This window comes from Nerophis ophidion, linkage group LG27, assembly GCF_033978795.1.
Source record: "Nerophis ophidion isolate RoL-2023_Sa linkage group LG27, RoL_Noph_v1.0, whole genome shotgun sequence".
NCBI lineage: Eukaryota > Metazoa > Chordata > Actinopteri > Syngnathiformes > Syngnathidae > Nerophis > Nerophis ophidion.
The window spans coordinates 36,691,978-36,719,541 of NC_084637.1; the positions used below are offsets into that span (position 1 = coordinate 36,691,978).

Below are 27,564 nucleotides of genomic sequence, written 5' to 3' on the forward strand. Positions count from 1 at the left end.
TAAAGGTCTAACTTATTTCTTGTTATGGGAGAACTAAAACTTTAGGAACTTTAGTTATTAGAGAGTTCCAGTCAGACGGTTTTTCACGGGACACATTTCCGGCGTTGCTGCACAAGTGAGCTACGGATGAGGAGATGCTGCTACGTTGTTAATTGAAATTAAGTCTGAAAGTCATTAAAACAGTTAGCTCCATCTTTTGACACTTCTTCCACTCCCGTCCTTGCACGCTACACGGTTACAACAAGAGGACGGGGAGAAGACGCCATAGCAGGTGAACCACGTAAATAAGACCGGCCACAAAACGGCGCATCCTGAAGTGACTGTCATAAAGCAACTTGAAGATGATCTGTAAAACATCATTTATGACCAAAGAACCACCATTAGATGTTATGTAGACCAAAAGGAAGTATTTTACATTTAGAAAAAAAATCATAATAGGACCCTTTTACTGCGCCTTATAATCGGGTGCACCTTTTGTATGAAAAAAGACCTGAATAGACAAGCTCATCGGCAGTGCGTCCTATGGTCCAGAAAATACGATACCCCAGCTTTAAGTCTAAATTAAAAAGTAATAGATATAAATAAGTTATAAGGTGAAAGAAGCAGTGAAGAATCAAAATGCTTATTGAAAACATTATTGTGCATCCTTACTTTCAACATAAAATTAAATTTATGCAATACCTAGCATGTGCACTTGCAGAGCCACAAAGCGGCTCTCCCAGTGTCGACCCAGTGTTGGCACTCGCACTTTGGCTTGCTGCTGCTGCTGCTGCTGCTGCTGTTGCTGCTGTTGCTGCTGTTGTCTGGCTGCAACCACAGCTGCCGGGTCTGAGTTGAGCAGCTTGAAGTAGTTTTCTAGCACAGAGGCTATTTCAACTTGCCGCTGGTCAGAACTAGCGGCCAGGAGGCACTGCACCACCACCCGCAAACAACCCAAAGTGAGACAGGCCTTCCGATCAGGGGCCTCACTGTCCCAGTCTTCGCCCTGATCGGAGGAGCAGCCGCCCATGGAGCAGTCCACCAGCACACGCACCAAAACCTCCATGGTGGCTGGAGAGATGGCAAGTAGAGCGTTCTTCTACCAGAGGGACAAATGAAGGGAAAATAATACAATTATGTTTCCTCTGTCCAGTGTTTGGCCGACATTATCAAATTTAAAAATATTGGAATTCAATGAGTTGGTGCATTTGCAAACAGCTAAAATTATGCAGAGAGCAACCTCAAGAATGTACAACAATTCTTCTCAACAAAGGAAAAATCCAATTTAAAACATTTGTATTAGGACTGGGCGATATGGCCTTTTATTAATATCTCGATATTTTTAGGCTATGTCACGATACACGATATAGATCTCGATATTATGCCTTAGCCTTGAATGAACACTTGATGCATATAATCACAGCAATATGATGATTCTATGTGTCTAAATTAAAACATTCTTGTTCACATTCATTAATATATAGTTATTTTAAACTTTTATGCAGAGAGGGAAATCACAACTAAGTCAATTTACCAAAAGTGTATTTATTAAACAGTTATTAAGCAGTGGCACAACCATTCATGTCATTTCAAAACAGAAAGTGCAAGATTGTCAGAGACATTTTAAAACAAGTTATGAGTGCACTTTTCTGCATGATGTTACTAAGATGACGTATCAAAACAATACTAAATTAAAGTGCACTTTTTGTATAGAACGCCACTGCAATAGTTTAAAACAAATAAAGTGCACTTTTGTGCATGATGTCACGCAAGATATTTCAATTACTGTCAAATAAAAATGAACTGCATAATAGGAAATCCCATTCGCTACGTGGTAGGTTCCTGCGGACGTTATCTCCTTCTGTTTTTCATACAGTGTTGATCTGTAAATAGTTGCTTTGGCATTTTGTGGGTGTGGCACCGAACGGAGATGTTGACATGTGGAGTTTCAAGCACTCTTCATTCTCTAGTGGGTGACATTTCAAATGATGCTACAAATTAGCAGTGGTGCTACTTTTTGTAGCAACGCTTTTGCCGCATAATTTTTCAACATCTTCCCGCTTGAAGCCAAACCACCACCAGATGATGGACCCCGTGCTGTTTTTCTTGGGAATTAATTATTCCTTCATTTGTTACCAGATTCGCGCCTTCTTTCTCTCGTATTACCACTTGCACCGCACTATTGGCTTCACAGCTAAGGTTACCATGTCTCTACCTGTCTGCTCCGCGGTAGTGTGTGACGTTGCACACGTGACAGTATGTGACGTGTGTAAAAAAGTGCGCCTGTTTTAAGTCTCTGTGAGAAGGAGAAACAAGAGTGGGAAACGCATGCAGTGTAATGCCAGCAGCTAAAAGCAACTGCGTGAGAAGGTATACTCGAATATCACGATATCGTAATTTTCTATATCGCACAGAGACAACCCGCGATATATTGAGTATATCGATATATCGCCCAGCCCTAATTTGTATGCATGTACAACACTTAAAACCTTTAGCATATCAATATGTGGAATTAAATCAGGGAATAAGCGGCAGAAAATGGATGGATGGATGGATGGAAATCATGGAATGGATTAAGCAAAGAAGTCAAACAATCTACTAATATGATCCAGTTTGAGAAACTGTCCCAACTACAAGTACAAAGAAAAATAATTATGATAAATGTCTTGAACATATTGAAAATGATGCATCATTCATTTCATTAATTGAATCATACATTTTAGAGTGATAGGATGTAAACTGTGTACAAATTGAGAACAGGAAGTGAACATACGGGGTAGTTTTAAATAGGCTTTGTTTCTTCCTACTCTTTTTTGGACAAAACAAAAATATGTGAGGTACCATATTACAACTTTATACATGTTTGAAATAAACCTAAACTTCAAACTACATTAATTTACTTGTGACGGCCCACTGCAAGTACATTTATTTTTTTGTGATACAAGACCGTAACACTTTACCTTTCAGCGGATATATGTGCTGCTATCACCTGGCAATCATGTTCCACAAAACATTGACTTTGTATCGAGCAGCAGACTCGCTCCGTAGTACAAAGTGAGCAGTCAATCTTTGTGGCCACAGAGTTGGGTGACAATAGAAGAATCAATGCATTTGCTGATTTTTCTCAATGTTGTTCTCCTAAAATGTAATTTGTTAAACTTCTGTACAAGTATGAAAAGATTGCGATGCTAAAGTTTTGTGAGCCGGTCAATGGGGTTGTCTATTGTATGTTAGCATATTAGCGAGCCTTTATTCTTTGAGGTTGCATTGCTTTTTTCAGTTTATACCAAGCTGCATTGGCGATTTCATACAATTGTAAGAGTTGTAGTAAATCGCCAATGCAACCTACTCAGTGGCCTAGTGTTTAGAGTGTCCGCCCTGAGATCGGTGGGTTGTGAGTTCAACTCCCGGCCGAGTCATACCAAAGACTATAAAAAAATGGGACCCATTGCCTCCCTGCTTGGCACTCAGCATCAAGGGTTGGAATTGGGGGTTAAATCACCATAAATGATTCCCGGGCGCGGCACCGCTGCTGCCCACTGCTCCCCTCACCTCCAAGTGGGTGAACAAGGGGATGGGTCAAATGCAGAGGACAAATTTCACCACACCTGTGTGTGTGACAATAATTGGTACTTTAACTTTAATTGAGAATAAAGAATCTTTGAAGTCTTTTGTGATTAGTTTTACAGTAGCTACATCTGTAATTTAAATGACTATTTAGCTATCTGCCAAACTAAATTCCAACATGCAGGGAGGACAGAATAATATATGTCTATAAAACATAGGTGTGAATCATAAATAAAATGAACAGCAACACATTTAGGAAAGAGCCTAACAGTATGACTAATGACACAAATTTGTCTTTAAATACATGTAAGAATTTTTTGGGGCCTTTTGGAAAAAAAATGTATTGCCAATTATGCAAATTACACAGATTTCATATTAACGCCACCTCTACCCGCCACAAATACATTGCTGTTTGCATCCTTTCAATTTGTGTGGATTTTGGATATCTGGTTGAACATTTGTTTGACAATGCTGCTGAGCAAATTTAAGGGTTAAATAAGGGTTCTTGGTCACAAATTTCATAACAAAAAAACCCTTAACGGTTTTAGATGAAAAACCTGCTCAGGTGGCTTACCTGGTCACCAGCTACTATGGCCCCAAAAAGGTGCAGCAGACAGCATTTTAGGCTTTCCTTCAGATGCTCGCTCTCTTGAAAACACTCTAAAACGAGGGCACATACAGACAGGTTAGTAGTGCTCTCTAAATAGCACACTTTCAGCACAAAACAAGTCAAGGTGGTCCCCGATCATCCATTAACTCATCCGTCAACATTTTTTGTTTAGCTTAGCAATATCCATGAAGATTGTTACAGCAAATTTTGGAACTATTGCTAAAAAGGGTACAGTTGCATACTTGTTGCCAGGTGCCATTATGTTTGGCATCAAAGTGCTACGGGCAAAACAAGACGAGAGTATTTGTTATAAACTGCGGCCCTGGTTAGAGGCTGTTTACGATGATCTCATGGGAATGGCTGGCTGGCAAACACAACGAGGACAACATAGTGCAATCAGCTAAGTTCTAACGAAAATGTCACCAGGCGTTTTGATACCATTCACTTTTGCGGGAGTAGAGACGTGAACGGGATGACAGGCAAACTTACGGTAAAAGAAGGGGACAAATTCCACAGTGAGCGGCGCTGCTTTGTACTTCTGCCTGCTCCTCTCCACTGTGCCCAGCTGCTCCCTGGAGAAGAACGCCGGTAGGTCACGAGAATGAAAACAATGGCCCAGATATCCCAGTGCGTGGAGACGACACGTGGTGGATGGTATTACCCGCAGAGTCGGAGCCTCCAGTTGCAGTAAGGGTCGTAGAGGCTCTCGCAGAACGCCAATGCATGACGGACAAACTCCTCCGCCTGGCTCTGGTCCACCAACTCCTTCTCTTTGGTCTTACTCTTCAGCTAAAAGAGCACACAAAGATCCATTTCATAATTCTTTCACAACAGACTTACAAACATCGTTTCCATATGAGTTGGGAAATTGTGTTAGATGTAAATATAAACGGAATACAATGATTTGCAAATCATTTTCAACCCATATTCAGTTGAATATGCTACAAAGACAACATATTTGATGTTCAAACTGATAAACATTTTTTTTTGCAAATAATCATTAACTTTAGAATTTGATGCCAGCAACACGTGACAAAGAAGTTGGGAACGGTGGCAATAAATACTGATGAAGTGGAGGAATGCTCATCAAACACTAATTTGGAACATCCCACAGGTGTTCAGGCTAATTGGGAACAGGTGGGTGCCATGATTGGGTATAAAAGCAGCTTCCCAAAAAATGCTCAGTCTTTCACAAGAAGGGATGGGGCGAGGTACACCCCTTTGTCCACAACTGCGTGAGCAAATAGTCAAACAGTTTAAGAACAACGTTTCTCAAAGTGCAATTTCAGGAAATTTAGGGATTTCAACATCTACGGTCCATAATATCATCAAAAGTTTCAGAGAATCTGGAGAAATCACTCCACGTAAGCGGCATGGCCAGAAACCAACATTGAATGACCGTGACCTTCGATCCCTCAGACGGCACTGTATCAAAAACCGACATCAATCTCTAAAGGATATCACCACATGGGCTCAGGAACACTTCAGAAAACCACTGTCACTAAATACAGTTTGTCGCTACATCTGTAAGTTCAAGTTAAAGCTCTACTATGCAAAGCAAAAGCCATTTATCAATAACATCCAGAAACCCCTCCGGCTTCTCTGGGCCCGAGCTCATCTAAGATGGACTGATGCAAAGTGGAAAAGTGTTCTGTGGTCTGACGAGTCCACATTTCAAATTGTTTTTGGAAATATTCAACACCGTTTTATCCAGACCAAAGGGGAAGTGAACCATCCAGACGGTTATTGACGCAAAGTTCAAAAGCCAGCATCTGTGATAGTATGGGGGTGCATTAGTTCCCAAGGCATGGGTAACTTACACATCTGTGAAGGCACCATTAATGCTGAAAGGTACATACCGGTTTTGGAACATATGCTGCCATCTAAGCGCCGTATTTTTCATGGACGCCCCTGCTTATTTCAGCAAGACAATGCCAAGCCACATTCAGCACGTGTTACAACAGCGTGGCTTCGTAAAAAAAGAGTGCAGGTACTTTCGTGGCCCGCCTGCAGTCCAGACCTGTCTCCCATCAAAAATGTGTGGCGCATTATGAAGCGTAAAATACGACAGCAGAAACCCCGGACTGTTGAACGACTAAAGCTCTACAAAAACAGGAAGGGATAATTCCACTTTCAAAGCTTCAACAATTTGTTTTCTCAGTTTCCAAACGTTTATTGAGTGTTGTTAAAAGAAAAGGTGATGTAACACAGTGGTGAACATACCCTTTCCCAAGTACTTTGGCACGTGTCACAGCCATGAAATTCTAAGTTAATAATTATTTGCAAAAAAAAAAAAAAAAAAAAAGGTTTATGAGTTTGAACATCAAATATCTTGTCTTTGTACTGCATTCAATTGAATATGGGTTGAAAAGGATTTGCAAATAATTTTGTTCCGTTTATATTTACATCTAACACAATTTCCCAACTCATTTGGAAACAGGGTTTGTACATCTGGTACAGCTACACAAACTGATACAAAACTCAGAGGGAGTCAGACCTGCTGTATATAAAGTGTCGTCATGGCAATGATGTGGTTGATGTAGGAGCAGGTGCCGATCTCCTCCACATTGGAAAGGTTCCTTTTAGACAGAATGGGAAACGTGGACAAAAGCATCACTGCATAGAAAACAAAGACTTTGTAGGACATCAGGGCCCTTTAAAATGATGTTACCACTGTGTAATCCAGAGCTGGGCAAATATTTTGACTCGGGGGCCACATAGAGGGAAACAAATGTGCGTGGGGGCCAATGTGTATGTGTGTATAAACGATATATGCACATTTAGCTGTAAAAATCTGCTGCACATTATGTCTTTGGGTCCCTTTTTTTTTTTAGGAACACTAATACCAAAAGTCACAATGTACGATAGCGTTTTGAAAACGTTATGAAACACACATCAAAAAAACAGAATGGAATTTTGCAGTTTTTTACTGAATGGGATACCCAAAATGTACATGAAAATAAAGAAAGTGGAATTTACAATATTAACTAAAGTTAAAATTAAAGTACCAATGATTACCAAGTTTTCCTTGCCCTTTTGTGGGTTCTTCAAAGGATGTCGTAGTCGTAATGATTTGTGCAGTCCTTTGAGACATTTGTGATTTGGGGCTATATAAATAAACATTGATTGATTGTCACACACATTCTAGATGTGGCGAAATTATTCTCTGCATTTGACCCATCACCCTTGATCACCCCCTGGGAGGTGAGGGGAGCAGTGGGCAGCAGCGGTGCTGCGCCCGGGAATCATTTAATGTGATTTAACCACCAATTCCAACCCTTAATGCTGAGTACCAAGCAGGGAGGCCATTTTTTATAGTCTTTGGTATGACTCGGACGGGATTTGAACTCACAACCTACCGATCTCAGGGTGGACACTCTAACCACTAGGCCACTGAGTAGATTTTTATGATCAATAAAACACTGAAAATTAACAACATATGAACATCGCTTCTCTTTTAGTTCTCAGACCAGCTCCTCAATAGTTGTGTCTTTTCCAATCAAGCAAAATACAACACAAATGTAACAAACAGCAAAATATGAATGCAAAGGGTAATGAACACCTACAATATGATATATTATCACAAATAATGTGCTTCCGCATCTGTTCCTGACACATGCGTTTCGGGATGGCTGCTCTGAAAACAAACCCCGTCCACTCTGATTTGTTCCTCGTCTGAGCTGCTGTGACGTAAATTACCGTAATAACTCGTATAGTTTTTATTTATGTATTTATTGACAGGGACAAAACAATTAAACAGTGATACCCACAGGTATCTGATGTCAAAGTACATAGGAGTTCGAGGAAAACACCCAAAAGCACAGATTTCAACCATTGAAATACTTTGTATAGTCCAAGTAATTTAAAAACAGCACAGCACATTATAATGGCGCTAACAGTTTTGATGTTAAAGGTCTAAAAAAATTATGTAAAACGTCCGGCGGGCCGGATTGAAAATCTTAACGGGGCGCATGTGGCCGTATTTTGCCGAGGTCTGGTGTAATCGATATGTTTGTTGTCCTGACCTGCACACAATGATGAGGAACTTGAGCAGCAGCAGGGCCAGGTTTTGCTGCTCGGGCTCCAAGCCGTCAGAGGCTTTTTGGACGCACTGCAGCAGCTGGTGGCGCAAAACCTGCAGGATGTTGTCTGGGAGGAGGCTCAATATTGGTGGAGGCTCCTCTGGCCTGCAATTATAATCCACATATTCCGTGTCCACAAAAGGAAGAGAATCAGATAGTAACATTGCACCGGTCTATCCCAAAGTCTCACGGTGGATGAAACGCGATCATTTCGGCCTCTGTGTCATTACATGATCACTTATTTGAATACAAAAATACTCCAGAACACTAAGTTACTGTTTAAACATGAACTTTTATTTACAGCAAGTGATGAAAAGTCCATTGTTTGTGGCATCAACGCCAACTGGAGGGGGAGTGGCTGCAAGGCGCCAACTACTGGTGAGAAGAAGGATAGGCAGGGGGAGTCCCAGACAATTCCTTTTACACGTTCAAGTGTCGCAAAAGTAGCGTGTAAAAAGACAGCCCATCGAGGTTACTGCTCTACACACATCTAAATAAGTATACACATTTTTTTGGTTTGTTTACTAGGGGTGTAACGGTACGTGTATTTGTATTCAACCGTTTCGGTACGGGGGGTTCGGTGCGGAGGTGTACCAAACGAGTTTCCACACAAACATATGAAGTAGCCGCCTAAGCTAAAGTCTTAACACGCTGCTCTGCTTTCTGCCTCTGTCTTTTACACATCACCCAGCATTGTCCCACCCACACAACTATCTGATTGGTTACAACCATAGCGGTAACAGCCAATCAGTAGTGCGTATTCAGAGCAGTAACAACCAATCAGCAGTGTCTATTCAGAGCGGTAACAACCAATCAGCAGTGCGTATTCAGAGCGCATGTAGTCAGCGCTTCAGCGTCAAGCAGATAGGCGTTTAGCAGGTGAGTGAGCATGAGGCAGCGTACTCTCCCCAAATTATACTAAACACTTCCATGTCAACTACTACCAACATCAATTTGAGCCCGTTGACGTTCTAGAAACAAACTGCAGCTCAGCTTTTAGCGTAACATTAGCTCATTTTGCTGTGTGTGTGTGTGTGTGTGTGTGTGTTACGGACAGTGTTGATTGAGTTGTGTTGAAGCAGCAAATAAAGGACATGATGTTAAATGAAGAGTTTCTGTCTCTGATAGTGTATATAATAATGTAACTGCATCATTAAGCCTACATGAACTCCATGGTGTTCAGGGATGAATAGTCTCTCCTGTTGCTATTGTACTATTTTTTTAGCTATAGTTACGGTACATTAATCATTAGTAATGTAGCAGCCTAGTTTTGAATGGCAGGGTCCCTGCTATCACATGTTGATAAAAATCTAACAATTACGTAATAAAAATCAACTACAGGCTTCCCAAATGCTGTAATAAATTAAGCATGATCAGGTGACTTGAGACTGTTTAATGTTGCACTTTTTATACGTAGAAGAAAGAAAAGTTTTGTCATTTTATCTAATCTAAGCAACAACTTGAGGCAGTTTAATGTGGATTAACGTGGGCAGAATTATTATAGTGTTCCCAATGTTAAAAGGATATATCCATTGTTTATAAATTTGGTAAATAAATAACCCCAAAATTTATGTTTTGTTGTTTTCTTACTGTACCGAAAATGAACAGAACCGTGACCTTTAAAATGAGGTACGTACCGAACCAAAATTTTTGTGTACCGTTACACCTCTATTGTTTACACACATTTCGATCGAAATACGCACAGATATGTCTTACCTACAGACAAATCATAATATGAGCAAACAACTTAAATACACAAGCGGATCAGATCACACACACACACGGTATTATATACAAACACACATTTTAGTACACACGCACTTGAATTGGATTACAAACGCACAGATTGAGATACACGTTCGCAAACAATTTTGCTACAATAATACTTCCATAGAGCAGCTTTACCAAAAACGTAGCTTAACCTTTTGTTTCTTTGCAGCTTCAAAAAGTTCAGTATATACCAGTGATTCTCAAACGGTGGTACGCCTAAGAAGTCTGCAAATACGTACTGTATATGGAGCATTGCTATTGACGATGTGTGTGCATTTTGTTTAATGCACAACCATCCTCCCAAAAGTATTACATATACTTGTTAAATAAAACCTTTGCCTTGTTTTAATGAATACTTAGGCCCATTACGCTAATGTATTTTAATGTCGGTTATTATGGTAGTACTTTCTCTCCAATTGTTTTCTGAGGTTGTACTTGGCGGAAAAGTTTGAGAACCACTGGTATAAACACTCCTTTAAATCTAGCTATCTGTTGGTAACAAACTTTTGATTTGTTTACATGTCCAACTCACAAAATAAATAGAATAGTGGAAAAGGTATACATTAAAAAATAAATTCAGTCATATACTTAGCAGAATAGACAACAAAGGTGAAACAATAATAAGAAAAATAAAAAGAGTCAATTGTTACCTTGATGGCAGCTTTTCAAAGTCCACATCTAGGCATCGGTCATAGGAGCTGATGAAACTCTCCAGCCATAGCTTCAAGTAGTCTGGGTCCCTCTGAGAAGAGAAAAGAGAGGTCAAATGATGATGAAAAACATTTTTTTTAATATTAATACTGATAAAATGTTGTGTCTGAAAACATTTTCCATTGGTTATTTTGTATAGAGTAGACAATTGCATTGAATCAGAGATTGAGCTGTCTTAGAATAGTCGACTATTCCAGGGTTTCTTATCCGTAGGGGCGCTGCAGAAAAATTTGTTTCTTAGCTGTGGTCCATATTGGTCGCAGCGGTGCTCAATTGTAATATACTTTAATACCACTTGTGACAGTAAAGACAATTTCAAACAAGTGCGGGTTAAGTCATGGAGAGGTTTCTTAAACGCAAAAAATATGACTAAACTAAAGCTGTATTTTCATTTGCGCTTTAATTTTATTGATAGTTTATTTAAGAAACATATATTATCGTTAACTATTATTTAGTTAGAATGTATATATTTTAGCACCGCTTAATTGTATGTAAATCCATTTTTCATCAGTTCCTTCTTTTGTAGTACATTTGGTTAGTATATATTTGTGTAACCAGACTGACTTAAGCCTTGATAATAACTCTTTGTGGTTAACACACTGCATATCATTTGACAAGTTTCATCCTGGTATAGGACTAGGCGATATGGCCTTTTTATAATGTGTCGACATTTTTAGACCATGTCACGATACACGATATATATCTCGATATCTTGCCTTAACCTTGAATTAACACTTGATGCATATAATCACAGCAGTATGATGATTCTATGTGTCTACATTAAAACATTCTCGTTCATACTGCATTAATATATGCTCATTTTAAACATTCATGCAGAGAGGGAAATCACAACTAAGTCAATTGACCAAAACTGTATTCATTAAACAATTATTTAACAGTGGCACAAACATTCATGTCATTTCAAAACACAAGTGCTAGATTGTCAGACACATTTTAAAACAAGTTACAAGTGCACTTTTGTGCATGATGTCACTAAGATGACATATCAAAACAACACTAAATTAAAGTGCACTCTATGTACAGAACGTCACTACAATAGTTAAAAACAAATAAAGTGCACTTTTGTGCATGATGTCACTCAAGATATTTCAATAACTGTCAAATAAAAATGAGCTGCATAATAGGAAATCAAATTCCTACGAGGTAGGTTATCTCCTTATCCATCCATCAATTTCTACCGCTTATTCCCTTTTGGGGTCGCGGGGGGCGCTGGCGCGTATCTCAGCTACAATCGGGCGGAAGGCGGGGTACACCCTGGACAAGTCGCTATCTCATCGCAGAACCAACACAGATAGACGGACAACATTAACACTCACATTCACACACTAGGGCCAATTTAGTGTTGCCACGTATGTTGTTGACTATTTTTTTCATACGGTGTTGATGTGGAAATGGTTGCCTCGTCATTTTGTTGGTGTGGCACTAAATGGAGATGTTAATATGCGGAGTAAGCACTCTTCATTCTCTAGCAAGTGACTTTTCAAATGATGCTACATACTAGCAGTAATGCTACTTTTTGTAGCAACGCTTTTGCCCCACACTTGACAAATTACGGTTGTCTGTTCGACAAATTCCCGCTTGAAGCCAAACCACCGCCAGACGATTTTTTTTCTTGGGAATTAATTCTTCCTTCATTTGTTACCAGATACGCACCTTCTTTCTCTCGTTACCACTCGCACCACAGCTAACGTTACACATGCTGCTACCTCTCTGCTCTGCAAGGGTGTATATGTACAGTGGGGCAAAAAAGTATTTAGTCAGCCACCGATTGTGTAAGTTCTCCCACTTAAAATGATGACAGAGGTCTGTAATTTTCATTATAGGTGCACTTCAACTGTGAGAGTTTATACCAAAATGAATACATGGATGATACAGCAGAGGATTGGGAGAATGTCATGTGGTCAGATGAAACCAAAATAGAACTTTTTGGTATAAACTCAACTCGTCGTGTTTGCATCCAAAGAACACAACACCTACTGTGAAGCATGGGTGTGGAAACATCATGCTTTGGGGCTGTTTTTATGCTAAGGGGACAAGACGATTGATCCGTGTTAAGGAAAGAATGAATGGGGCCATGTATCGTGAGATTTTGAGCCAAAACCTCCTTCCATTAGTGAGAGCTTTGAATGGTTGACCAAATATTTATTTTCCACCAAAATTTACAAATATATTCTTAAAAATTCCTTCAATGTGAATTCCTGGATTTTTTTTTCACATTCTGTCCCTCACAGTTGAAGTGTATATATGATGAAAATTATAGACCTCTGTCATCATTTTAAGTGGAAGAACTTGCACAATCAGTGGCTGACTAAATACTGTTTTGCCCCACTGTATGTAAGAAGGTGCTGTCTGTGAGAAGGAGAGACAACAAAGAGTGTGAAGAGCCTGTGGTGTAATTCCCGCAGCTAAAAGCAACTGCGTGAGAACGTATACTCGAATATCACGATATAGTCATTTTCTATATCGGACAGAGACAAACCCAAACTCGATATACTCGATATATCGCCCAGCCCTATCCTGTCAAACTGTGTAGGTTAGATACAATTGTTGAACACGACAAAATTGAAAGTAAGATTCAGTGTTAATATAGTCATGAAGTGAAGTGTTTATATAGCGCTTTTTCTCTAGTGACTCAAAGCGCTTTACATTTTCAAGGACCACCTTGAAAACCAGATGCTTCATCTCGAGGGGCTTTCCTGAATACGTTGAATCGAGAAACCCATTATCTACATTTACACCAGTGTTGGTGGAACTGTAAGCAAGGGTGGTTAAATATCTTGCCCAAGGACAAAGGCTAGGATGGCCATAGCTGGATTCGAAACAGGAACCTTCAAGTTTCTGGCCGGCCTCAACGGCTGAGCCACAACGGACAACCCTAGTAATACCCTGATTGGACTATCACCCTTGCAGCTGGATCGTCGGACATTGAACCTCTGTCCTTCCTCTGTGTATTGGGAGGATGTTCTAAGACCTCCATGGCGGAGGTCTTGTAATTTCAACCAGTTCAGGAAGCCTCACTTACTGTTCCCCTCTGGAAATGGTAACAATCCTGTCACAGGTTCATCTACGGCAGGGGTCGGGAATCTATTTAGCTGAGGGAGCCAAAAAGCCAAATATTTTAAAATGTATTTCCGTAAGAGCCATATATTTTTTTTTTTTACACTGAACAAAACTAAACACGTGCATTTTTAAGTAAGACCAACATTTCTAGAGTATAATAGTTCGCCTCTTCTTTGTAATACATTGTTATTCTCGAGCTAACTGTGGAGGAGGTGTGGCCTGCTGGCCTGCAGCGAACTGGGGTGTGCCGGGACCGGCCTCGAAATCAGCGACAGGTGCGTAGATGGCCCACCTGGGCCTTGTTCTCTAATCACCTGTCGCTCTGTTATAAGCAGCAGCCAGGAGGAGAGACGGGGTTGGGGCTGGAGCCAGAGCGCGAGCGAAAACAGAAGAGAAAAATACAATTGCTGGAAAACAACTGAGAGACTTATTGAAAAATAAAACAATATTGTAACCCTGAAACCGGCTGTCTTGTTGGTCCTTGGTGGTCTTACAAATCCCAGGAGGGCAAGCCCCACACTAACCAAGAATAAATAAATAACTTCTTACCATTAACGCAAATTCTTGAACGGGTGCGGTAGAAAACAGATGGATGGATTAATAATGCATGAGAATGTTTTATATTTTGAACGTTATTTTTAACACTGGGATTACAATTGGAATCATTCATTACTTATCATGTTAAGCAATGTCAGCTAAGATTTATCCAAGAACCAGATGCAGTCATCAAAAGAGCCACAACTGTCAGGCTTGCCCCTGACAGTTTGTCTATGTTTTAGTTTTTTCCTCTGCATTTGTCTGTTTCCTGTGTTTAGTATTTCCTGTCTTTTAGTTCCTGTCAAGTGCTCTTAATTTGTCAGCTTCCTGTCTTGTTCCCTGAGTGCTGTGTTCCTCCTCAGTGTGTTTTGTATTTCCTGTCTAGTGCTTTTATTTTGACAGCTTCCTGTCTTGTTCGCTGAGTGCTGTGTTCCCCTTCAGCTGCGGCTGATTGGCATCTGGCCACACCTGCTGCCAATCAGCCAGCTCCTATTTGTACCTCCTTTGTCTTGTGTCAGTGGCTGGATCATTGTATTGTCTTGTCGATGTCACGTCTAGTCGCTCTTGTGATGTGTTATCACTCCTGTCGTGTCGTACCGTGTCTTTGCAGCATAGAGGTAAGCTATATTCAGTTGATATTTGTAGCTTACTGTTTTTTGTTCCCTGCTTCCGTTTTATTTTTCATTATACAAGTACGACTTCTGTTTGCCTGTTTGCTACCCGCTAGCTTCCACGCTAAGCTCCTGTTCGTTATTTTCTAGCTCCCAGTCTAGCTCCTTTTGTTTGATTATCCGCCTCGTGCACGCTTTGTGTTTGTACCCTTTTGGTTTTGTTTTTTTCTTAGTATTTAATTAAATCATGTTTTCACATTGCATGCCTGCCTCCATCTCTGCATCTTGGGGTTCGTCACCAAATAACCATGACAACATCTGGCTCGCGAGCCATAGGTTCCCTACCCCTGATCTACGAAAACCATTTTCCGACTTTTATTTCCTCTAGTCCAGATAGTCAAGTTTGATTGTCTTCTCCAAGCCGACCCCGGCGAGACTGATCCAAGACCTGTTTATCTATCTGAGCGTCTTAGCCTTTTTGAGGTGGACCAAGTAGCACATGAGATTTGTTTATGTGTGGGGATCTGTGCTCTTAAAAACACGATAAACACGTTTTGGCCAAATAAAATCTAACGAATCAGATTTGCTTTAGAAAAATCCTTAGTCAAAGACAGCCCTAATGATGGATGCGTTCAGCTAAGTACTCAGAAACAGGATACAAGTGTTGCGTAGTCTAAGGATACCGTACAGGCAAATTAGTAAAGTATTTGATGTCACTGCTACCAATAAAGCACGCCTTATCGTCTTTCTTATCGTAGACTCAGGACTTGTTATGCACCTGCTGGAGTAGAAAACAAGCCAGACTGCATTCTGAGGGGGGTGGTGGAGGTCAGTTAGCAGCCGGTAGATCGACATATCCTAAATTCCTGGAAGAAAGCCCAAGCAGTGACGGGCGGGCAAAATCAGCTCCATAGGAAGACTGGCCTGCAAGGCACGAAGGGATTTTAAAAAGAGAACACAAAGTAAAAAGTGAAATTCCACCTGCTTTGCTCACAAGCAGTGGGAAGTAGCAAACGTAAGCCATGTTTATTGTATTTTTATTTTTTTTAAACAATAGACAAAAGGGAATAAGATGCACAGCCAAGATTACTAAGTGAACCGTGTATCATATACGTTCCCTGCCAGCTCATCACATGATGGCTGAACACTTCTGTATGCATGCCAGAGAGGGATTGAGCCAAACCGTGGCAGGAAGCGAGCTTGCTGCTTTTCTCATGAAGTCATCGGGACAAGCCTGTGACTAGAGGAACACCAGCACTGGCCACGTAGTTAGAATATTGACAGGGAAATATTTGCACTGGAAGAGAGCAAGTGATGAACAAATCCTACGAACAGCTGCAATGTTTACAAGTTTTACTCTGGATCTGGTTAAACTTTACTTTCTTCGATCAATAACAACCCTCCCTAACCACAGCAAATTCCAATCTGCTCGGACAAGTCCAGAAAGTTATGCTCGTGGTTTATTTTAAACACGCATTCAATTACAATGTATGCTGTATACCAGGGCTATTCAACTACATAATTAAGGGGCCTCAGTTTTAAGAGTCCAAGGGCTCGGGGCCTGACATCAACATGTGGATGTTTTGTCAGAAAGTGCCTTCACAGGTTATATTCCCTTGAGACTTAGTTTACTTAATTACAAAGTAAACAAATCGGCTTTTACACTGCACTGTCAAACTCATTATTCTGCCCTTGCTACTTCATTCCAGCGTGTGCAGCTAGTCAACAGTATGAAGAAAAAGAAGGTCTAGAAGTTTTGTTAGGCATTGATGTTCCTTCTTTTGAATTTTGTTCATCCCTCAGTTTTATTTATTTATATCTCTTCCTTCATTTCGGACTGTAAGACTGAAAATATAAAAGATTAAATAAACATTACAAAAGTATTGTGTCCATTGTGTATTTGACATCAATATAATAGAAGGTTTAGTGTTAATACATTCACACAAATACACATATCGAAATCAAACAACATTTATATTGGGCTGGGCGATATATGGATATACACGATATATATCGCGGGTTTGTCTCTGTGTGATATAGAAAATGACTATATCGTGATATTCGAGTATACGTTCTCACGCAGTTGCTTTTAGCTGCTGGCATTACACTACAGGCTCTTCCCACTCTTACCTGTCTGTCCTTCTCACAGACAAGCGCACCTTCTTACATACGTCACATACTGTTGCGTCATACGCCCTCGCATGAGAGGTAGCAGCATGGGTAACATTAGCTATGTTGCTAGTGGAGCTGCGCGAGTGGTAATATGAGAGAAAGGAGGTGCCAATCTGGTAAGAAATGAAGGAAGAATTAATTCCTAAGAAAAAACGCTTAGGGTCCATCGTCTGGCGGTGGTTTGGCTTAAAACGGGAATATGTCGAACAAGTATGCGGCAAAAGCGTTGTTAAAAAAGTAGCACCTACTGCTAATTTGTTGCAGAAAATGAAAAGTGCTTAAAACTGCATATCAACATCTCCGTTCGGTGCCATAATCACAAAATTCCGAAGCAACCATTTCCAGATCGTATGAAATAAATAGTCAACAACAGAATGTAATAACGTCTGTAGTAACCTACCACACAGCAAAGGACATACACTATTTGATTTCCTGTTACGCAGCTAATTTTTATTTGACAGTTATTAAAATATCTTGTGTGACATCATGCACAAAAGTGCACATTATTTGTTTTAAACTATTGTAGTGGCGTTCTGTACAAAAAGTGCACTTTAATTTAGTGTTTTTTTGATATGTCAACTTAGTGACATCATGCACAAAAGTGCACTCGTAGCTTGTTTTAAAATGTCTGACAATCTTGCACTTTCTGTTTTGAAATGACATGAAAGTTTGTGCCACTGCTTAATAACTGTTTAATGAATACAATTTTGGTCAATTGACTTAGTTGTGATTTCCCTCTCTGCATGAAAGTTTAAAATGAGCAAATATTAATGCAGTATGAACAAAATGTTTTAGTGTAGACACATGGAATCATCATACTGCTGTGATTATATGCATCAAGTGTTCATTCAAGGAAAAATATCGAGAAAAATATCGTGTATCTTCATATGGCTTAAAAACATCGAGACATTAATAAAAGGCCATTTTGCCCAGCCCTAGTTTGATGTACTGTGAATGTATGTACACACACAATGTATGTACACAATGTATGTGACTCATCACAATTAAACCTAAGGTGTAGCGTTATCATCCTCTACTGGTTAAACTTAGCGCTACATGTATTAAACAAGCTCCGATCGCCCATAGTTACTCTTAAACAAAAAGACATGACCACAAATTCAAAAGACATCACAAAGTCAGCAATTTCCATAAAAAACTAACTAAATATCTTCATGCAAAATTTTTACTTATATAGATTTGACCAAATTCCGTGATGAAGCTTACAAGTGTGGAATTCCATCATTGTGGCTCCTTGTCTAGAACACTGTGTCCGTCACTTAAAAGGTCCGACAGGAAACAATGACCTGTACACTAGTGGTTATAATTAACATTTTCGCAATTTATTTTTATTTTTTTTAAATGTTGAATGCGTAGTCTTCTCCTACGCACCCCATTGTTGCTTCATAGTGGCACATTCCTCATTGTTGCCTCCTGTGGTGTGGCGGGAATACTGCATACATGAGCAACCCATGTTTAAATGGTTTCATCAAGACTAGATGGGTGTTTGGTGGGCCGTATATGGCCAGCGGGCCGCCAGTTGAATAGGCCTGCTGTATATAGTATCACATTTCAACATGTACGAAAAGGATTACATTTAAATAGGAACAGCTCTTTTTTTGGAATTGTTATGGGATTGTAGCTGAGATAGGCTCCAGCGACCCCAAAGGGAATAAGCGGTAGGAAATGGATGGATGGGTCATGCAGGACAAGAACACACAAACTCGTAAATAAACTCTAGCAAATGGCGGCTAACAATGGAGCAACTGAGAGTCATGATGTCACTGCATCTATGGCGCCCCTAAAACCCACTAAAAAACATCCAAAAAACGATAGTTACATTTCGTGACCTGAATATGAACCAAGTATCAGGTGATAAATGCAGCTCATTCAACACCTGTGCGCTAACTTGCTTATGCTGCTATACTGACATCATAACCTGCTGAGCTGCTCTCTCGCCTCTGAACTGGTGAAAGTTAATTCTAGATTATAAGTCACGCCTTTCACCTGGATAGTAGAAGGTTGCAGACATAAACCGAGAAGTTGGTCAATTTTGACAGATAACTTAGACCCGGAGATGGCGCAAAGACACTCGTTTGCACCCACTTTGTTTTTCCCTCTTTGCGAGGATTATGATTAATTTTTCATCTAAACGGGAAGATATGAACATTTCATCAGTTGGCATCCCAGTCAGAGCAGACATTGTGCAGTATGTGATTGTTTTATTACGTATGTTTGTTGTCTCTCACAAAATATTGCTGTGAGTAGTAATCAGTGCTGTTGTTGAGGGAAAATGTGAACGTTGTGACACACCGCCGTATAATTAAAATGAGTTAAATGTTACGTGTAAACAGAGGTGGGTAGTAACGCGCTACATTTACTCAGTCACATTTACTTGAGTAACTTTTGGGATAAATTGTACTTCTAAGAGTAGTTTTAATGCAAAATACTTTTACTTGAGTATATTTATAGAGAAGAAACGCTACTTTTACTCCGCTCCATTTATCGAAATTCAGCTCGCTAGTCGCTACTAATTTTTATCGATCTGTTAACGCACGCTTTGTTTGTTTTGGTTTGTCAGACAGACCTTCAAAGTAAGGTCTATCACATGCCTGCGTTTCACCAATCAAATGCATGCAGTCCCTGGTGACGTTTGACTCCGTTTCACCAATCAAATGCAGTCACTGGTGACGTTTGACTCCGTTTACCAATCAAACAGAGCCAGGCGGTCACATGATTAACTGCACACTTTTTTTTTTCCATAAACATTTATTTATAAATTTCAACATTTACAGGGTGTACCCCGCCTTCCGCCCGATTGTAGCTGAGATAGGCGCCAGCGCCCCCCGCAACCCCAAAAGGGAATAAGCGGTAGAAAAATGGATGGATGGATGCACAAACAGTTGAAAATAATAATCAAAGTAAGTACAAAAACAGTATAAAAAACGTACAAAACAGCGCCAGGGGGTTGTAAATTCAAAGTAACTAAAATAGAATGCAAATATATATATATATATATAAAATAAACAAAGTGCAAAGCTTACATTTATTAATATAAAACTTAGCCAATAGTATAATGAGGTTGCAAAGGTAAAATTAATTTTGAATTTTTTTTTCAATACAGTGTAAAACCAAATATATATTATTTAATATATATCATTGTTTTAGTTGCTTAAGGGATATTCCTGGCTCTGAATTTGCTCATTGCTATTTTCATGTTTTTGTGCATTACTTGTTGCCTTCATCAATAAACGAACAGGTTACTCATCAGTTACTCAGTATTTGAGTAGTTTTTTGACAACATACTTTTTACTTTTACTCAAGTAACTATTTGGGTGACTACTCCTTACTTTTACTTGACTAATACATCTCTAAAGTAACAGTTCTCTTACTTGAGTACAATTTCTTGCTACTCTACCCACCTCAGCGTGTAAATATTATTGTGCCCGGTACTACATTACATATATACTTACAGCATGTGTATAAAACCTTGATGGCCTCCGAGGCGACTCCTATTGGCTCCAATGATGGCTTTTATAAGCATTGTGAATGACAAAAAGGCAAAATTCCCCAAAGAGTGCATTTCCCCTTTAAGAATGCCAACATGTTGCATGGGGGATGTATGTAGTTATATTTAAATCCTTCATATAATTATATATGACGTGCGTAATGTGTGGAGTCCCACAAACATCTTATGGGTGCACCCTTGGAACAATAACGACCCGTCATTCGTAAAAACCTGTAGCCATCCAACATAAATAAACAAACATAACCTTCTTGGTCAGAGCAAAAACCGTGTTGGAGAAACATGGCTGTGCATGGATCTCATGCTATAATCAGACAAATGCTGCCACAGAATTTGCTGGGGGAATGTTCAATCTTTTCCAGCATGTCACAGCGCAAAGCAAGCGGTTTCCTCCTCTGACTGCACTGGGTATGTGTGTAAGAATGTCCTCATTTAGACAGCAGCTTTGGAGGACAGATCCCCATTGAGGGTTTGGACTGTGGCAGACAGGGACACACCCTGCACTGTATGGCCCCGGTTACCCTGGTTCGAGGCCTTCAGCTCTGGACTCTGAGATACTCTTATGCACAAGCACACAAATAGACGAACAATGGTAAATTACAGTTGATGAGTATGTTTTATAGATGTAAATAGGCATCTATAATCAAATTAAACCCTATGTCCGTTTAAGATGAGATCTGTGAACTGGTGGCTGTGCAAAGTAAATGCAAAGATCAATTGGCAGTCGTCATTCATTGTAGCTGTAAGAAGTAAGAACGTGCTGATCTGCGAGAACAGATGAGGCTTCGCCATGTGACATCATATCCTGATTTAATAATCGGACTTCTGTTCCGAGGGTGCAGCACTTTGCCAACACTCCAGACAGGCGTGGTCGGCCAGCCGTTCCGCTTGGGCGAATGACCCAATCTGGTGGAGGTGACACGAATGGAGTCACTGAAACCACAGCATTTAAAAAAAAAAAAGGTTGCCTCCCAGTGGAATTTATTGACAGATGTGGTCAGAGTGTAGGAGTTCTAAGTCCAACCATGACATCACGTTCAGGGTGCAGTCCAAGAAGTGTGTGGGACGGTATAGAACCCACTAAGGCATGGCGGACTGACACGCAGTCAGTGACATCAGCGTTATTTCAGGGTTATTCATAGTTCAGAACTAAACAAATGGGACCTGTGAGTTATATTAACCAGGAGTGGCACAAAAAAAGCTAGCATCAAACGGTGAACCTTGTTCTGCCTTTTTAAGGTATTATCTCAAAAAAAGGAGAGAAGAGAACCAAAGTGAGAAATGAGCCTTCAAAGCAGAAAGACTTCAGGAGTGTTCCAGAACATTTATCAATACCTCTTGGTCAGGAGACCATATTCTAAAATCGCAAAAAGAGGACACATATATGCGTCTAGGTAATGATGCTTGAATTTGCTTTATAAATAATATGTTTATTTAAATAAAGCATTTTTTCTCCTCTGTTGACAGCAGTGTTGGCGCTAGGAATTTTCAAAATGGGGTCCCATGGACCCCATCAAGTCATAAAAATGGGGTCCCACAGTAAATGTTTGGGGTCCCACTTTTTTGTAAGCGTTTTGAAAACAAATGAAAAACGTATGCATTGTCCTGTTGTATCTCACAGTCTATATTGTGTTTTGGAAAAAGATTGTCATAAACGTTACTTAATTCATTAAAAGAAATAACATAAAAAGAAGACACATTTGTATGCATATGTAAATGTATTTCCTTTTAAACATTCATTCACTTTCTTCTTTCCTTTATGGATCTAAACTTTACCGCTGCTGGTACTTTTTTCCATGTTTTTATTTATAATTTGTAGGTGTATTTATTTCAGTAGAAACGTGTAAAAAGTGTTTTGCTTCGGTCATGAAATGATGATAATGGTGTGCCAGGTCATACATACATTTTATATTTAACGCTTTAAACTCTGGAGTCTACATCATCTTCAGATCTATTCCTCGTTTCAAAATGTATTACTTTTTTTATGTTGTTTTTTTGTTTGTTTTGTTTTCCGCCCTTTTTTGTTAAACAAAACTATGTTTTTTTTATGGAAAACACAAAAAATATGCAAAAGCTTCCCCCAAAAATATTTTTCAAAGTGGAATATTTGATCGGGGTAGCACGGGGTGTATATTGTAGCATCCCGGAAGAGTCAATGTTGCAAGGAGTTCTGGGTATATGTTCAGTTGTGTTTATGCTGTGTTACGGTGCAGATGTTCTTCCAAAATGTGTTTGTCGTTCTTGTTTGGTGTGGGTTCACAGTGTGGTGCATATTTGTAACAGTGTTAAAGTTGTTTTTACGGCCACCCTTAGTGTGACCTGTATGGCTGTTGGCCAAGTATGCCTTGATTGACGATCTATCTACTACCTCGCTCTCCCGCTCTCTGTCTCTGCTTCTCCCTCACGAATGTTGCTGCGTGCACACAACTTCACATTTGTTTTGTATTTAACCCCCAATAACCCTGTACGTACATTGAAAATACGCGCAACTTTGACAAAAAACGCTGGACATTTGAGGTATTTAAGAAACCCTGCCCGGACACGCCGGACAGTCCCGCAAAAGGGGACATGTCCGGGGAAAAGAGGATGTATGGTCAGTCTAACTTATTTCCAAGAATGGTACTTGAAATGTCACCTCACAATCGTAAGGAAAGGTTTTGTGACGACAACAGTTTGACTCGGGATGTAACGATATAAACATTTCACCATTATCGTGACCAAAATTGTTAGAAGTGCTCAAAAACTACTTAGACACACACTGAAATCAAATCAACTGACTAAGTTATCTCTTAAACAACAAAATTAAATAGACACTGTTAGAAAACCCACTATTTTGCACGTTTTGTGTGTCTTATGCTTCACTGAGAGTGTTTTGGTCACCTATTGAACGTTGCAAGTGCTAGCACTTTGATAAAGAAGTGAAAAACACTACAGACTTCAAGAAAAAAAAAACACATCAAAGTACATACAGTGGGGCAAAAAAGTATTTAGTCAGCCACCGATTGTGCAAGTTTTCCCACTTAAAATGATGAAAGAGGTCTGTAATTTTCATCATAGGTACACTTCAACTGTGAGAGACAGAATGTGGAAAAAATACAGGAATTCACATTGTAGGAATTTTAAAGAATTTATTTGTAAATTATGGCGGAAACCATTCAAAGCTCTCACTGATGGAAGGAGGTTTTGGCTCAAAATCTCACGATGCATGGCCACCATTCATTCTTTCCTTAACACGGATCAATCGTCCTGTCCCCTTAGCAGAAAAACAGCCCCAAAGCATGATGTTTCCACCCCCATGCTTCACAGTAGGTGTGGTGTTCTTGGGATGCAACTCAGTATTCTTCTTCCTCCAAACACGACTAGTTGAGTTTATACCAAAATGGATACATGGATGATACAGCAGAGGATTGGGAGAATGTCATGTGGTCAGATGAAACCAAAATAAAACTTTTTGGTATAAACTGAACTCGTCGTGTTTGGAGGAAGAAGAATACTGAGTTGCATCCCAAGAACACCATACATACTGTGAAGCATGGGGGTGGAAACATCATGCTTTGGGGCTGTTTTTCTGCTAAGGGGACAGGACGATTGATCCGTGTTAAAGAAAAAATGAATGGGGCCATGTATCGTGAGATTTTGAGCCAAAACCTCCTTCCATCAGTGAGAGCTTTGAATGGTTGACCAAATACTTATTTTCCACCATAATTTACAAATAAATTCTTTAAAATTCCTACAATGTGAATTCCTGGATTTTTTTTTCACATTCTGCCTCTCACAGTTGAAGTGTACTTATGATGAAAATTACAGACCTCTGTCATCATTTTAAGTGGGAAAACTTGCACAATCGGTGGCTGACTAAATACTTTTTTGCCCCACTGTACGAGGTATTCACATTAGAAAATGAGTTGCAAAACTAACAACTGATCTCTCGAAAATTTGACTAAGCCATAGGTGTCAAACTCCTGGGAAGTATTTCATGCAGCCTGCGGGATCATTGAAAAATTGAACAAACTTCCGGCCTGCCTGGTTAATTCCAAAAAAGGAGCAACACTCTCATCATAATGCATATTTATACACCTTGGGTTTTGACGGTGGCATTTTTTTGGATGCAGTGCAATAACCATTCTAACCACATTAACGCCAAAAGTAGCAATCATTGAACAACTGTCCCACTTTTAAACCCTGTCTGTACAAAACAACACATTAAAAAGTGATAATTTTAATGACAACAAGGCATGCTGGGAAAACTTGCTCCGCAGGCGCATGCTCAGACTAGACAACTTTTCCGGCTTCTGCAGAAGATTCCTGGAAATTTCCCTTTATATAAAATGCCATAGCTTTTGTCCCAATAGTAAAAGGGTGACGAGGAGATGGTCGATCAACAAATAACACATAGCGTGCGAACAAGCTCCTCTCTCCCATACAATCACCAACATATACGGGATATAGATCTCTTAAAGCAGAAACTAATAAACAACAACGAATATTTTTAAAAGTGCACATTTCCTCCACGTCAGTGTTTAAAAACAAAGTCTATTGACACAAGTGGAGTTAAAAAAAAAAATCTGCCCACATAAAAGCACAATCACCAGCTGCCATGCACATTTTTCCCAAGCCAAAAAAAGCATCAATTAATCCTGGCTGGTCCTCGTTGTTAAGTTTGCTTTGAATTCCTGTGCTCTGTGTGATTGTCTTTGACACCCCTGATCTAAAACAACTAATGGCAAATGAAATCCCTCATTTGATAAAATTGAACTGAGTGAATGATCTAAGCTAACCACTTAACAAGCTTAACGAGAAAAAAAATGTGCTTATTTAAAAAGACCAGACGTAATGAAGTTCCAGATACGACTCTTTTATATCCCCCTGCTCATTCGTCGGGCCCTGCCGAGATAGCTCTGCTCGTCTCTTCTCCCATCCTTTGCCCCCATCTTCAGAGAGCCTAGAGAAAGAACTGTTGTGATGCTGATAATAATTTATTTATACTGTATTTGTCTTTTGGACAAAGGTTATTCTCCATATGTTTTTTTTTGTGATTGATGCTGTATTACTGCCTCTCCCAAAGGTTAAAGGCCTACTGAAACCCACTACTACTGACCACGCAGTCTGATAGTTTATATATCAATGATGAAATATTAACATTGCAACACATGCCAATACGGCCTTTTTAGTTTACTAAATTACAATTTTAAATTTCCCGCGAAGTTTCTTGTTGAAAACGTCACGGAATAATGACGCGTGTTTGTGACGTCTCGGGTTGTAGCGGACATATTAGCCCAGCACCAAACACGGCTAAAAGTAGTTTCTTTTCATCGCATAATTACACAGTAATTTGGACATCTGTGTTGCTGAATCTTCTGCAATTTGTTCAATTAATAATGGAGACTATAAAGAATAATGCTGTTGGTGGAAAACGGTGGATTGCAGCTGCCTTTTGCGCCGAAACACAGCCGGTGTTTCTTTGTTTGTTGTGAAGCTTTAACACAGAGCGGTCAAGCGAACATGTTTCACTACGTCAACCAGCAAGTTTTTGGATGGGAAAATTGTGATATTAAGTCGGCTCTTACCGGAGACTTCAGTGGATTATACCTCCTCCTACAGCAGCTCAAAAAGGCAGCTGTGATCTTGGCTCCTCGGCTTCTCTCAGAGACACTGGCATTCACCGCCTCCATCCGACTTTCAGATATGACTTTACAATTTCACTAAAACACTATTAAAACAATAAGCAGATAAGGGATCTTCCAGAATTATCCTAGTAGATGTGTCTAATTACATCTGAAACGGTACCACTGCCGCCGCCTGGAGCCGCCGCCTTTTCTTTTTCTTTTTGTGCTTCACTCTAACTTTCCTCATCCACAAATCTTTCATTCTCGCTCAAATTAATGGGGAAATTGTCGCTTTCTGGGTCCAAATAGCTCTTACTGCTGGAGGTTATGATTCTAAACAATGTGAGGATGTGAGGAGCCCTACAACCCGTGACGTCAAGCGCACATCGTCTGCTACTTCCGGTAAAGGCAAGGCTTTTTTATTTTAGCGACCAAAAGTTGCGAACTTTATCGTCAATGTTCTCTACTAAATCTCTTCAGCAAAAATATGGCAATATCGCGAAATGATCAAGTATGACACATAGAATGGACCTGCTAACCCCGTTTGAATAAGACAATCTAATTTCAGTAGGCCTTTAAACCAAAACATTAATGTTAACAATCAGCTGGAGTCTGTATTTTGCACATCCTTTTCTCCCCAAACCCTCCTCTCGCTTCTCACATTCCTAAGGTGGATATACAGATCTGGAAGCTTCTTTGCCTCTCTCTCGCCCTCTTTTTGTTCCTCACTCTAAAGTGATGTTATTTGAGGCCTCGAATAAATAATTAAAATACCATAGCTCTCTCTGCACATTTCTTATTGAACAGAAGAAATTCCAAAACATCGATTACTAAAATAATCGATAGCTGCAGCTCTAATGGATACCGTTGCTACCCAGTCAGCGAGTGCGGCTTAATAGCGTCTGCCTATAAGCCACCTGTAGGAAAATGACACGCATCAACCAAAAACTATAATTGTTCTCTATAAAATATGTTTGTTTTATTACTTTTTGGTGTCTGGAACAGATAAATTGGATTTATTTAAGGGGAACTGCACTTTTTTGGAATTGCGCCTCCCGTTCACAATCATTATGTGAGGCAAGAAGACAAAACTTTTTTAATTTTTTTTCATTCTAACATGTAAAAAATTACTCTTTCTAGGTGGCTAGCAATACAGCTAATGGGAGCAATCAATTTGACCTCTAAATCACTTCAATCAATCAATCAATGTTTATTTATATAGCCCCAAATCACAAATGTCTCAAAGGACTGCACAAATCATTACGACTACAACATCCTCGGAAGAACCCACAAAAGGGCAAGGAAAACTCACACC

The 27,564-nt window shown here is 39.8% G+C and overlaps 1 protein-coding gene across 2 annotated transcripts in view; it reads right to left on the reverse strand.

The window, feature by feature from the left end:
- Positions 1–27,564, reverse strand: part of LOC133544370 (neurobeachin-like protein 1) — a 154,622-nt gene that overhangs the window by 113,101 nt on the left and 13,957 nt on the right. For both annotated transcript variants that reach the window (XM_061889607.1, XM_061889606.1), the window contains exons 4-10: positions 10,659–10,750; positions 8,182–8,343; positions 6,654–6,735; positions 4,818–4,945; positions 4,646–4,728; positions 4,121–4,206; positions 682–1,078 (exon numbers count right to left, since the gene is read on the reverse strand). In XM_061889607.1, coding sequence (XP_061745591.1) covers positions 682–1,078; positions 4,121–4,206; positions 4,646–4,728; positions 4,818–4,945; positions 6,654–6,735; positions 8,182–8,343; positions 10,659–10,750 — 1,030 coding nt within the window. The remainder of the gene's footprint in view (positions 1–681; positions 1,079–4,120; positions 4,207–4,645; positions 4,729–4,817; positions 4,946–6,653; positions 6,736–8,181; positions 8,344–10,658; positions 10,751–27,564) is intronic.